The sequence below is a fragment of the Spermophilus citellus genome, assembly GCF_964194105.1.
Source record: "Spermophilus citellus genome assembly, chromosome: 14".
NCBI lineage: Eukaryota > Metazoa > Chordata > Mammalia > Rodentia > Sciuridae > Spermophilus > Spermophilus citellus.
Genome location: NC_138194.1, coordinates 1,986,618 through 1,999,521, shown reverse-complemented (window position 1 = coordinate 1,999,521; position 12,904 = coordinate 1,986,618). Strand labels below are relative to the sequence as shown.

At 51.8% G+C, this 12,904-nt stretch overlaps 1 protein-coding gene across 1 annotated transcript in view; it reads right to left on the bottom strand.

The window, feature by feature from the left end:
* The window catches only part of LOC308633163 (ribosome quality control complex subunit TCF25-like), a gene marked incomplete at its 5' end in the record, with an annotated part of 110,311 nt that extends 101,108 nt beyond the window's left edge, over positions 1-9,203 (bottom strand). Inside the window, 3 exons of the mRNA XM_081265721.1 lie at positions 2,622-3,297; positions 6,481-6,616; positions 9,095-9,203. Coding sequence (XP_081121847.1) covers positions 2,622-3,297; positions 6,481-6,616; positions 9,095-9,203 — 921 coding nt within the window. The remainder of the gene's footprint in view (positions 1-2,621; positions 3,298-6,480; positions 6,617-9,094) is intronic.
* Positions 9,204-12,904: the final 3,701 nt, after the last annotated feature.

Genomic DNA, 12,904 nt, shown 5'->3' with positions numbered 1-12,904 from the left:
TGGAGCTGTCAGCTGTCTCAATGTTCACTGTCTCTCCTGTTCTTTGACCCTGTTGAGAATATGTCCAGGAAGTGTATTCCATCACCTAGGAAATAAAAATGAGTGGTTCAGGCCTTTCATCTTGCTGATGTCAATGAATCCATAGCTCTCAATGTGAAATTTGGATACAGTAAATTGAGATATACCTGAGACTTCACGTAAATAGTGAATATTAAGATGATTTTCCAAAAGTGCATGTATGTATTAATAACTTCATAGTGTCAAGCCATGATAATATATTGAATATAGTGTTTTAGTTACAATTTGTTTAAGCTCTTATTTTCTTCCTCTCCTTCTCCTCCTTTTCCTCTTCCTCCTTCTCCTCCTTCTTTTTCATTTAAGGACAGGGTCTTACTGAGTTTCTTAGTGCCTTACTTTTTGCTGAAGGTAACATTGAACTCACAGTTCTCCTGCAACCACCTCCTGAGCCAATTGGATTACAGGTGTATGTCACTGTGCCTGACTTTTGTTTTTCATTTTTAATTTGAATAGAAAAAACTTTAAAATTATACTTGTAAGTCTCTTTTTAGGGGTGAGAGATATGGGGGCATTGATGCCTAAGGAAATTGCTAATGAGTTTAAAACCTCAAGCTGTTTTTCATAAGATCAGAGAACAGAAAAGTTAAATAAAGATTTAAAATAACTGTGATATCATTTCCATAAATAAAAATATATACATATTTATTCACAAATTGCTTTAACCTTATATACAGTGATAAGTGTCAATGCACTTCTGTCTGAGTTAGGTCCTACTATTGGAAGGAAATTCTCCCTCAAAGTCACTCAACCCAATGCATTTAATGCAATTCACAGCCACTCAAAATAATAATTTGAAGAATGGTATGGGGATTCTAGAATTGTGATGCACACCTGTAATATAAGTTACTTGAAAAAGCATCACAGGAAAAAATTATACTCTCTCTCTCTCTCTCTCTCTCTCTCTATATATATATATATATATATATATATATATACACACACACACACACACACACACACACACACACAAGTAGTGAGGGTGCACAAGTTATATATATATATATATATATATATATATATATATATATATATATGTATGTTTATGGGTACACTAGTAGTGAGGGTACACAAGTCTAATACACAGTCCTTTTTTCTTGAATCTTTATTTGTTGCTGTAGATGGATATAATATCATTATTAGTTTGTTTCTTTGTTGTTTTTTTTTAATGTGGTGCTGGGTGTTCAACCCAGTACCTCACACATACTAGAAAAGCACTCTACCAGAAGATTCTGACCCCTTTTTTCTTTGACATTGAGGGCCTGCTATCCTCTCATGTTTTTAATTGCTGGAGTCAGCAGTTTTAGGTGTGCTTCTTTTCACATTTTGACACCATTGTCAGCAGATCCAAGATCTTAACTTAGATAGTCCTTTTTTTTAGAGAGAGAGAGAGAGAGAGAGAGAGAGAGAGAGAATTTTTAATATTTATTTTTTTAGTTCTCGGCGGACACAACATCTTTGTTGGTATGTGGTGCTGAGGATCCAACCCGGGTCGCACGCATACCAGGCGAGCGCGCTACCGCTTGAGCCACATCCCCAGCCCCTAGATAGTCCTTAATACACAGTTTCTCATTTTGACTTCTGGGTTAAAGATTAGTTTCCAACTATAGGTAGATGCAAACTATTATTGAATTAAATAGTTTTTATTTGAGTTTCTTTACAAAAGTCTTTTTTTTTCTTTTCTTAGTTCACTATGTTCTCAGGTTAGAGTTTTGACAGGAGATGCTTTCAGTTCATGGGAAATATAATTTTTTAAAAAAAATAACAAAAAAGAATTCTTTGAATGAAAACTAATGCTTTTAATGGAGAGGCACATAAGGAAAATTGACAATATTAAAATCATGTTTAGGATAGACTAGAAAGAAATCATAATTAATAAAAGGATGAGTGCAAATCATTCAGATAGATTTTTAAAAATTTGAAAAAGCCTTTCCCCCATAAGCCTGCAGAACCATCATTGGATTTGGTAGAAAATAGCAGCATAAAATCTTTTAGGTTCTAAGGTGGAAACTAAAGAAAAATGTTGATGGCTTCAGAAGTTCTTTTTCTCCTTATGAGTTTTTTTAAAAAAAAATTATATCGCTTTTAATTTGGTGGAGAGATACTGAAAAACTTCGATGGCCCAGGGAGAATTGCCCCACCTCTCCACCTCCTATGCCCTCCACCCTATTTCTTTTTTTTCTCAGTCCTCCTTTGTCGCCTCCTCCGCTGTGTCCTTTCCCCAGTGACAGAACTTGGCAGAGGTCACTGCCGGGGAGGAGGAGGGAGGGACGGCCTGGCTCCCGATCCCCCTCCTCTGCTCCAGAGTTCGTGGGGTCCATCTCTCTTGTCAAATGCTGAGATGCAGAGGAGGAGGAGGAGGGGGAGGAGTGGAGCAGGAAGAGGAGGAGGGGAGGAAGAGGAGGGGGAGGAGTGGAGCAGGAGGAGGAGGAGGAGGGAGGAGCTCCACTGAAATAAACAACCAGGCAGCAGTTACAACAGGGGACCTTGGCGGCTGCAGCCTCAGCTACACCTTAGGAAGCGAAGGTCAGCAGGGCAACCGGCACCTGACGGACAGACAGGAGCCAGTCACCCCCTTCCCCAGGGGCTGCTAGGACAGGTGGGAGGCAGGCGGGGGCTCCGCGTCCCCACCCCCGGCTGTGAGTGCCCTCGCGGAGCCCCGAGGATCCAAGCGCCCCCAAGAGGGCTGTTTCTGGGTGCTGCCTGAGTGTGCGGAAAAGGGGAGTTGCATCCCGGAGGCGCCATGGAGCTGGGGAGTTGGGGTTTGGGGGTGGGGAGGGCGGGAAGCGGCGGGGGAGATGCGGAGTCCCGGGAGAGAAAGGAGGCGCTCCAGCGCCTCGGGAGAACTTCCGGAGACGAGTCCCGGAGTGCCGAGGCGAAGGGGGAAGGAGGCTGCAGCCCGCGGTGCAGGCCAGAGGTGAGCCCTCGGCAGGCGGGGAGGCCCGGGGTGCAGGCGCGGCCCCCACTGGAGAAGTGAGTGCCTGCCGCCCAGACTGGTGACAGCCTGGGCTCCAGCTCTCCTGAGGGCAGCAAGGGGAGCAGGACTCAGGAAGTGCTGGGGGTGTGTGAAGGTGAAGCTGAGTGTCAAAGGCGGCCACCTGCTGAGCCTCTGGGAGGAGGAGGAGGAGGGGAGCACCGCCCCCGCAGGCAGCCGCCCTTGTCAGCGCCAGGGGCAGGGACAAGGGGCGCCGCAGGAGGCGGGCTGACAGGAAGGAGCTGCAGCTCTAACACATAATGCACAGATCTAACACATAATGGTAAGACAACATCCTAAATCCTCTCAAATGCATTCACAATAGTCACATTCACAATAGTCCACAATGCCAACAACACCTACAGATGCGCCACTAAAACCCTAAACACATGTCCTGCCAGAAAGGTACTCGGCCAACACTGACCAAAGAAATCACTCAGAAAATATTTACACACGGCAATCAAACAGTCCCACACAAGATAATTTATGGTGTCTTGTTTCATATTCTTTCCATACCTATACACATGAAACACATGAGAGCACAAAGTCCTGATGCTAGAGGGACAAGTTCTTCTTCTCTCTCTCTCTCTCTCTCTCTCTCTCTCTCTCTCTCTCTCTCACACACACACACACACACACACACACACACACACAGAACATTACATACATAATCTGAACACTGACACAACCAGTTTAAGGATATTATCTTGTGGGCCCTGCACACAGAGGTAGAGGGGTGAAGATGCAGATTTCAGGCACATACCTTATTGAAAATGTAAGAAAATATAAAAGTGCAAAGGAGAGAGCACATTCCCTCCTATAAAACTGAAAGTACTTGCCAGCCACTCAATAACTGCTCAATATAGAGAAAAACTCTTCAAATAATGAGAGTACTCTCAGATAATGCTTCTGGAGATGAAGGTACTCTGGGACACTTAAGGAGTTTCTAAAGGAGAGAATCACCCCAAATAGATTCTTTTGAGTATCCACTGTCAGCCCAGATAGATATCTTCTAGCTGGAAAGCCAGACCATTGTGCAATGTGTGTTCCTATGCCAGGGCTGGGCTTGTTCACCTGGGCTCCCCCCTAAGCCACATCAGCTCCAATTTCTGAATGGGGTCTGCAGTGTTCTCACATAAGAGGCCTTTGGCATCCTTACATGCCCAAATTCTAATCATAGGATGCGTTAGTACTTCATTCATATTCATGGTTGAGTAATATTCCATTGTATGGATATACCACAATTGTTTATCCATTTGATTGTTTTTGAACTTTTGTATTATTTCCACATTTTCAGTGAAAATCTGTGAAAAATAATTTTTTGATGGAGAAAGTTCCTATTTTTTATTATTTTTTTCATATGATAATTTTGTGGTTAGCTTTTTGGGGGGCCTTCTAGACTTCCTTATCATATTGCTGTGCAGAAATTGACCATGTCTTTAAAGGACTCAACTTGCATCCTGAAGTCTTCTGCCTACAGTCCTGCCAGGTATTATCTGAGTGAAAGCATTTAGAGCCTTGAAATGTGCCCTAACTGTTCAGCAGTGAAACCCTGGATGGACCGTTAAGGAGAGTTTGGTGCAGCATAGGACAGGGGTGGAAAGTCAAGACTCAGCCACCCATCCATCCACTGATTCACCGTCCACTGATTCACCATCCACTGATTCACCATCCACTGATTCACCGTCCACTGATTCACCATCCACTGATTCACCGTCCACTGATTCATTGGTAGAATGTCTATCACATACCTACCTCACACCAGTCCCTGTGCTGGACATGGGAAGAGGTGCATAAGGTATAGGTGACACCTGAAGGGGCTTATGACCTTGGGGTGGGGGAAACAGACACACAAGTGACAATCAGGCTAGGCGTGGTGGCCTCCACCTGTAATCCCAGCTCCTCGGGAGGCTGAGGCAGAGATCACCCAGCTCATTTCTGGGACGGTAAAGCAAGGGAAAGCAACCAGGGGTCTCTTCTGGGGACAGGGCTGGGTCAGGGATGTGGTTCTGCTCGCCTCTGTAACTTGAGAGCCCAGCACATAGTAGGTGCTTAGTATTGCCTGGCATATAGTAGTCACTCAGTAAACGACTGTCAGTTGTGTGGATTCATGTTTCCAGGGAGGGACCTGACCTTTAGTTTTCTGCCCTTCTCTGTGGTGGTGATTGGTTTTCATCATGGGTGAATACAAAACAAAGGTGATTCTCAGTTTTTAAGTGTGATCCTTCATCTTCTGACCTTCCTCACCCATCACTGTGCCCAGGAGGATTCCAGCTCCCATTCACATGACGATGCGCAGCCATCAGTACATAAATGTTGCTCTGAAAAACGGGGAGAGAACTGGCCGGCCAGCCACAGGTCTGTTTATTTAAAAGGGTGAGCGAGGGCCTCCCAGCCTCCCTGCCTCCCACCTCCGCTCTGGGTTCTGTGCGGGAATCTGGTGCCCAGGGCTCTACCAGGCCCCAGGTTGCCTCACAGAATGAGCCTGGCAGGGGATGGGGAGCTCCTGGCAGGGACGGGTGGTCTCCACTGGCCCAGGCAGGACCTCCAAGACATGCGGGGAGGCCACGTGTGTACCCCAGCCTCAGCTGGGTTGGCTTTTCTGGGCCCATTTCATCCCTGCCACAGTACCACGGACGGGACCTTGGATTCCCCAGGGGTGGGTGTGACCAGAGTTGGGTGCCGCAGTCCAGCTGCAGCAAAATAATCAGGGGGTGACAAGAAACTTGTGTACATTGATACAGCAGGAGTGGGAGCCATTTATTATAGGACAACAGAGGTATTTATACATTCCACACAGCTTATCTTAATTAACATAAAATAGATACAGCAGTCAACCAATAAGGAATCTCCACACTTAATGGCTCACTGGAGTTACTTCACAAACCACTCCCTCTGGCAAAATGCCAGGCGCCATCCAGACTTGTGTACAGACCCTAACATTTGCCAGGCGCCATCCTGACTTGTGTACAAACTCTAACAATTCCCCCTTTTGTTTAATTTAAATAACGACCATAGTGGTTTTTACACAAACACCATAAATAATCTGCTACAAGCAGAAGGGGAGGATACAAAAATGCCACAATACCAAGCCAATTGATGGCTCCATGCAAGAAGCCCTTGGAAAAATTATACCAGCAATGACACCATTAGCAAAGATATCGAGTTACAATTTGTTGTAGATTACAGTTTGTTCTCTCAGTTCAGGTAAAGCAGTGTCTCAATAGATTAACTCACAGTCCAGGTAAATCACAGTCCAGGTAAATTCTGCAGGCAGCTAGCTTAAATAAGTTCTGCAGGCAGCTAGCTTTGGGGACATGTGTCCATAACCTCATGACACACAACTGGGTGGATGGGCAGTTCTCAAAGGGCCTCCCCCCTCCCCCAAGGTGAATGCTCCATCCTTTATGGGCTAAATCAGGTCCCCCCACCTGCCACCAAACCCTGTGTTGAAGTCCTGACCCCAGTACCTCTGAATGCGACTGTGTTTGGATATTTCAAAGAGGTGACTGAGGTAATGTGAGGTCATCGAAGACAGCATAGCAGGTTCTTCTACATAGAGCAAATCTAAAAAGGAGACACAGTGAGGGAGAAGGTGGCTTTCTGCAAGCCAAGGAGAGAGGCCTCCCAAGACGCCCACCCTGCCAGCTCTTGGCCCTGGGTTTGCAGCCCCCAGAACCAGGAGGACATAGATCCTCATTGCTCCAGCCACCCGGCCCAGGATTCTCTGTTACAGCAGCGCTCGAAGACTCATACGGCCCCAGGAGTCAGTTTCCTGGTGGAAGACACAGTGTAAAGGTTGGTGCCTCAGTGGGCCCTCAGTCTGTCACCCAGCCAGGGGTGGGTCCTTCCGACCTCCTGGGGGTGACCCCACTGTGAGGCCTGAGTGCAGTGGGAGTCACCCTCAGGTGGTTCCCCAGAACCAAAGCCCCAGGCTGCCTCCAGGGCAGACATTGCCAGTCCACCCCAGAGCACTCCACCAGCCCCACCTTGTTCTCTAGCTGGGCACCTTCTGGGTTGACCAACAGGGTACAGGTTTCCCTGGGCTCAGCTCAGAAGGGCCTGGCTAAGGCTGTTTGAGTCATGCTTGGGGGGTCTTTAGCCTCCCCGGGGGTTACCTGTGCAGACACTGGCCCAGGAGGTCCCCAAGACTAACTCGCCAGCCACACTGTCACTTGCAATGTGTTATGTACAGAAGTGTCCTAGTGTGACTGGACCCAAGGCCATGGTGGGGCCAACAGGGAGAAAATACTGATAATTATCCCCAAATAAATAGATGAATAAAACTGCCCCACCCACATGACACTCAGTCATCGGGTCAAGAGAGTTTAGCAAAGCCCAGATCTGGGGTCTGAGGGATCCCAATCTACCCACTGTTGTCACCCAGGAGTTGACATCAAACAGCCACGCCAGCTCTGTGTCCACAGGGCCTGTTAGGTGGCCCTAGAGAAGGCCCAGGCGCAGCTCTTCTGTTAGTCTCCTGGGGGACCTTCCCAAGCCCCAGTGTCATCAGCACCCCCTGGAATCTGGAGGTGCAGAGGGGGTGCTGTGGGCCTCCTCTCAGACCCTCAGTGATGTCAGCTCATTCCTGCCACAGGGCCTCAGCACAGGCTGCTCCCCTGGCCTTCACGCAGAGACTTCTAATGCTGTCTGCAGTCTTCACCCTCCAGCCGCCTTTCCGACCGGGCTGCCCTCCTCCCCTACCCTTCGGCTCCTCTTCACTTCCTCAGGGTCACCTACTGAATCTCCCAGTTTGACCTCCATGGTGTTTCCTTTGCTCACTGTAGGTCCTCCCACTCAACAGGGAGCCAGCAGGGTCCAAGATGGTACCCCCACTATATTCGCCAGGGCTCCAGTGCTGACCACAAACCTAGCATGTAGGTGCTCAATAAAATGACTGCTGGCTGAACTCACTGATGGGCGGAGTCGGCGCTTGGGCCTCTGTGCTGTGGGTAAAGGAGTGAGTGGCCATAAGGTATGTAGAAAGGTCAGTCTCGTGTTCGTCACACGAGCTGGCTCTGACCACATGCCCAGCCCAAGGCCTGACCCGGAAGGAACTTTCACAGTTTCTTATTGAGTTGTCCTGTGTAGAGCGCAGAGTAGGCTCCGTACAACTGAGAACTGCCAAGTGCACACAGCCCTGACACACCCACAGGGACACAGGGGACAACGACGGCCCAGGCCTCCAGGGTGGTCTGAGGTGAGGAAAGCAAGGCTCAGAGAGAGTGATACGCTGCCCCAAGGCCACACAGCACTCTGAGGCAGGCTTGCACAGGACTCGGAGCTCTGGTCTTCGTCCTCCCGTGGTGGCCATGTGTCCTCTTGAAGATTCCTTCCCTTGTGGCCATTGCTACATGGCCATAAAGGGTCTGGGGGCTCCAACAGGGTTGGAGAGGTCAGGCACACCCCTATCCCTAACCCCAGACCTCGAGCCTGCCTCATGGTGATCTGCGGTGGCTGCTTGGTGGCACTGTGGAGTCACCACTGACTGGCAGCTACCCCGGGGACCCCAGTCCATTCCAGCTTGACCGAGAGGCCTCAGGGGGTGCTCTGTGCTGACCTTATTCCAGATGAGGAGGGTGAGGCATGGAGAAGGGCCGGCCAGCCCTGTCTGAGCCATGCGGCTGGTCTGGGAGGAAGGAAGCGGTTTACTGAGCACCTACTGCGTGCTGCTGGGAACCGCCCCCACCATGGGAACCAGGGAGTGGAGGACGACTCCACGCAGGGGGAGATCTATTCATTCTCCCAGTTGAAGGCTGGCTACTCTGCTTCAGCCAAAGGCCAGGGAGGCCATGCAGAGGGCTGTGGCGAGGGGCAGCGGCCAGCCCAGGGCCCCTGGTGGGTGGCGGGGAGGCCAGGGGGACAGACCCCTTCAGGGCATGTGCCCAGCAGCCATTAACTCACCAGGCTCCATCAAGGTCAGCACCCTCATGTTCTGTCCCTTCCCCAAATCCACCTCTGAACACTGTGCCCCAGGGACCAAGCCTTCCACCTGAGCTCCTGGGGACCTCCTGCTCCGTGTGGGTCACCCATCCTCACTCCTACCTGGGGTAGGAGCAGTGTGGTTTCCCGTCTGTCTCCCTGGAGACACAGGAGAGGTGACAGGAAGGATCCTGAGGGCAAAGACAGTCACCGGGACAACACAGCGGCCCATCTTAGCCCCATGCCGCCCACAAGCCCCAGACTCGAACACCAGTGAGGACCCACCTCACAGGGGTGAGGACACCACCCGGCCAGGACATCCTGCTGCAAGGCACATTCCTGCCCAGAGGGGACAGGCGGGTCCTCCTGCCCCACCCCTGGACAGATCCCCAGGCCAGCAGGGATGGCTGGGCAGGCTGGGTGCCCAGGGCCCATGGGGAGGCGGGGGGCAGAGGGGGGTCCACCGCTCTCTGAGCCCAGCAGCCCCTATGCTCACGGGAGCAGGGGACATGGTGACCCAGGACTGTCACCAGGGAGGGTGAAATGGGAAGGGACAGGCAGCACGAGGGCCCTGGCAGCAGAGAACAAGGGACAGAGAAGAAAGTCGGGGCCCAGGGCTCAGGAGAGGGGACGGCGGAGCCCAGACACAGAGGCCCGAGAGCACAGAGCTAGGACCAAGGACCCAGAGGACACAGGACAGGCAGGGAGGGCAGGAGATGGCCTCTGGAATAATGTCAGGAGGGAAAGGCCAGTGGCCACCAGGGGAGCCTGGAGGGAGGGGAAGGGACTGGGGGGGGCTGCAGGCGGGGGAAGGAAGGGGTGCCAGAGCCAGAGGTGGAGGCCAGGGCTGGGCAGGGTCCCCGTCATCTTGGGGACAGGGTCCTCCTATCCTGGGACCCTATGTAGCCTGGACACCTGCAGCCAGGACCCTCCATCCACCCTAGTTGATACACAGAGTCCACTTCCCACAGGGGCCTGCCACAGGACTCAGGGGCCCAGAACAAAGGCGGAGGCTGGCCTCCATGGAAGCCTGGAGGCCTCTGGTTCCCAGTTTAGCAGGTCCCAGGCATTTTCATGAGGCCTCCCCCTGGGGGGATGCTAATGCTCTGATATCCCTGCTCCTGGAGGTGATTTGCATACATTTACATACCCCTGGGGAATTAGGCCCACGGGCCTGGGGGCGTCTGGGCTCCCTGTCTCCCAGTGGGCTCTTAGGGCTGCAGCTGTGTCCTGGGGGTGCCCTGGCAGGCAGTTTGACCTGGAAAGATAGACTGTGTGTGTCCCCCACCCTGAGGCCACTGTTCACCCCAGGTCTGGGCTAGTGGGGGGAGAACTCAAAAACCGGGGTCTGACCTTTCTTATCCTTCCGCAGCTTCTAGAATCTCAGAATAAAGGCCAAAATTCTCCTGTAATCACAAGACCAACCCCTACCATTCCCTGGTACCCACTCTCTCTCCATCACCATCCACCACCCATGGTGGAACTTCTTCCTCCGAGGACCCACTCAGCAGGCTTCTGGTCACCACAGGACCCTTGCACATGCTACTCCCAGTGGCCGCCTTGCGCGCTTCCCTCCTCCTGTTCACTCCCTTACAGATGGTTCATCCTTTGGATTCCGGGGAGAGTGCCACTTCCTTGGGAAGCCCTCCCTGTCTTGTCTGCCCTCGTGCTCCATTAGGCCTCAGCTCCCTGGTAAGGGAGAAATTATCACGATGACGTGGAGGAGCTCATGTCCACTTCTCCCCCACCAGACCGTCAGACTTCACTCCTCTCCTCACTACCCTCCTGGGTCCTTCCCGGTACCCAGGGGTCCCAGGCAGTTAGAATGGATGGATGGGTGGATGGATGGACAGATGGACAGATGGTAGATGGGTGGATAGGTGGACAGATGGATAGACAGATGGGTGGGTGGATGCACACGGGGACCATGGAGTCCGACTCAGGCAGTGCCGAGATCTTCAGACCCTGTCAGCTGGGATCCAGCCTCATCCTGGTGATCCCCTGAGGCGGAGGCATGGGATCCTGTGCACCTACAGATGAGGAAGAGACTCCAGGGAGACTCCAGAGTCTAGGCCACGTGGTAAGGACTTGAGACAGGCTGTGCCTGGGGATAGCTGCACCAGATGAGGCAGTTTGGGAGCTGATTAACTTCTTTCCCTTGTGTTCCACCTGTCGAAGAAGCAAGGCACAGAGATGAAGCTCTTTCACATTACAGATGAAGAGTCTGAAGGTCAGAGTGGTAAAGGCATTTCCAGGTCCCGAAGGTAATACATGGCAGAGCTCGAATTCTAACCCAGGTCTGCCTCTAGAGCAGTTTACCTGTCCCTTCTAGCATGACTTTCTGACAAGTCCAGACCCACCCAAACTCAACCTCCTGTATCTGTTTTGGAGAGTCCCAGGTACATGAGTCATATAAGGCCCTGATAAGTCCTTCTGCAAAGGAAGTTTCTAATATTTCTTTAACCCAGCACTTCCAACATTAATTTGAACATGAGATCCTTATAAGTGTGACCAGAATGAAGACATTTCAGAAGTGACCTTGGGAGACACTGGTCTTGGTAACACAGAAGTTTCAAGTGGTCTTCCTGATCTTGGGGAAGAGAATTCTGGATATATTTTGGAGACTCAGTAAGTAGGTGAAGGGATGGACAGAGATTCAAAAGACTAAGGGGGCTATTTCAGAGCAGGAAGGGATCCCTAGGAGGACCCTAAGTGGGATTCTGGAGAGATTTCCTCCCTCCCTCCAGAGAACAGAGCCAGGACCCATGAGGGGAGGAAAAGAGACTGGACCTGAGATGGGCCATCTTGGTCGGGAGTGAGCTCCCCACCTCCAGCAGTGTGCAGTTAGAAACTGTTGAATTACACTGCTGAAGGTCACTTCCTCTAGGATTCTGGGCTTCGGGGAAAAGAAATGCAACCCCAACTCGGCCATTCTCAGTCCCCTTTCTCTCCAGAGTGGGCATAAAGAAGCCAGGCGTGGCACCTTCATGACATTAGGAAAATCCTTATAAATAAGATAGTTCCTATGAAAGCTGATGAGCTCTCCACACTCCATCTCCTCTCCACAGGAATAAAGCCAAGCCCGTCACTCCAGTGTCACCTCCCGCCATGGACTAGAGGAAACGCTCATTTTAAAAAGTATAACAAGAAAAGTGAGTGACAGTCTGTTGACATTTTAAAAAGTGTGTGAGCAGGAGGGGGCGTGACTGGCTGGAGAGACCCAGAGACAGGAGGAGAGAGGAGCCACATCTGTCCCCTCCATCTCCTCTAAACCTGGGGGGCTCAGCTCCTCCGTTGCCCAACAGCTGTGGCTCGGTGTCCCCTCCACCAAGAAGGAGTTCGAGGTGAGAAGGGGCGGGCAGGGGGCAGGCCACGGGCCCGGGGTGCCCCAACTTCTAGGTCAGGGTCTCCTCTGGCTGGGCTCTGGTGGCTCTGTGGGACTGTCCTGGGAGGGCAGGCAGGGGCTCTGGCCAGTGGCGACCAGGGGTCCATGTCCCCTCAGCTTTCCAGCAGGCTGCGGGCTCAGGAACGCACACGGACCCCGCCTCGTGCCCGCCCCACTGCCACCTGCCCCCACCATCACTTGCCCCCCTGGAGCTGGGCGCAGCTAGGGGTGGGGTGCAGCGGTGTGGGACAGATGTCCACGGAGACCATTCTAGGGAGTACCTGGGGCCACCCATGCACCCTCTCCAAGGCAAGGGGCGAAGGGGCTCGTCCCGGGGACTCCCCGGGGCACCGACAGGTACAGCGCCCTGGGGATTCTTGGGCCTCCACCGTGACGGCCTCTTACCCTGCCCTCCTAGTGCAGTAGGCACGCACACACACACACACACACACACACACACACACACACACGTGGGCCAGGGCACACTCACGAGGTGGATGTCACACCCCTGCAGCAGCATCAGCACATGTGCAGGAGGGGCTGTCAGG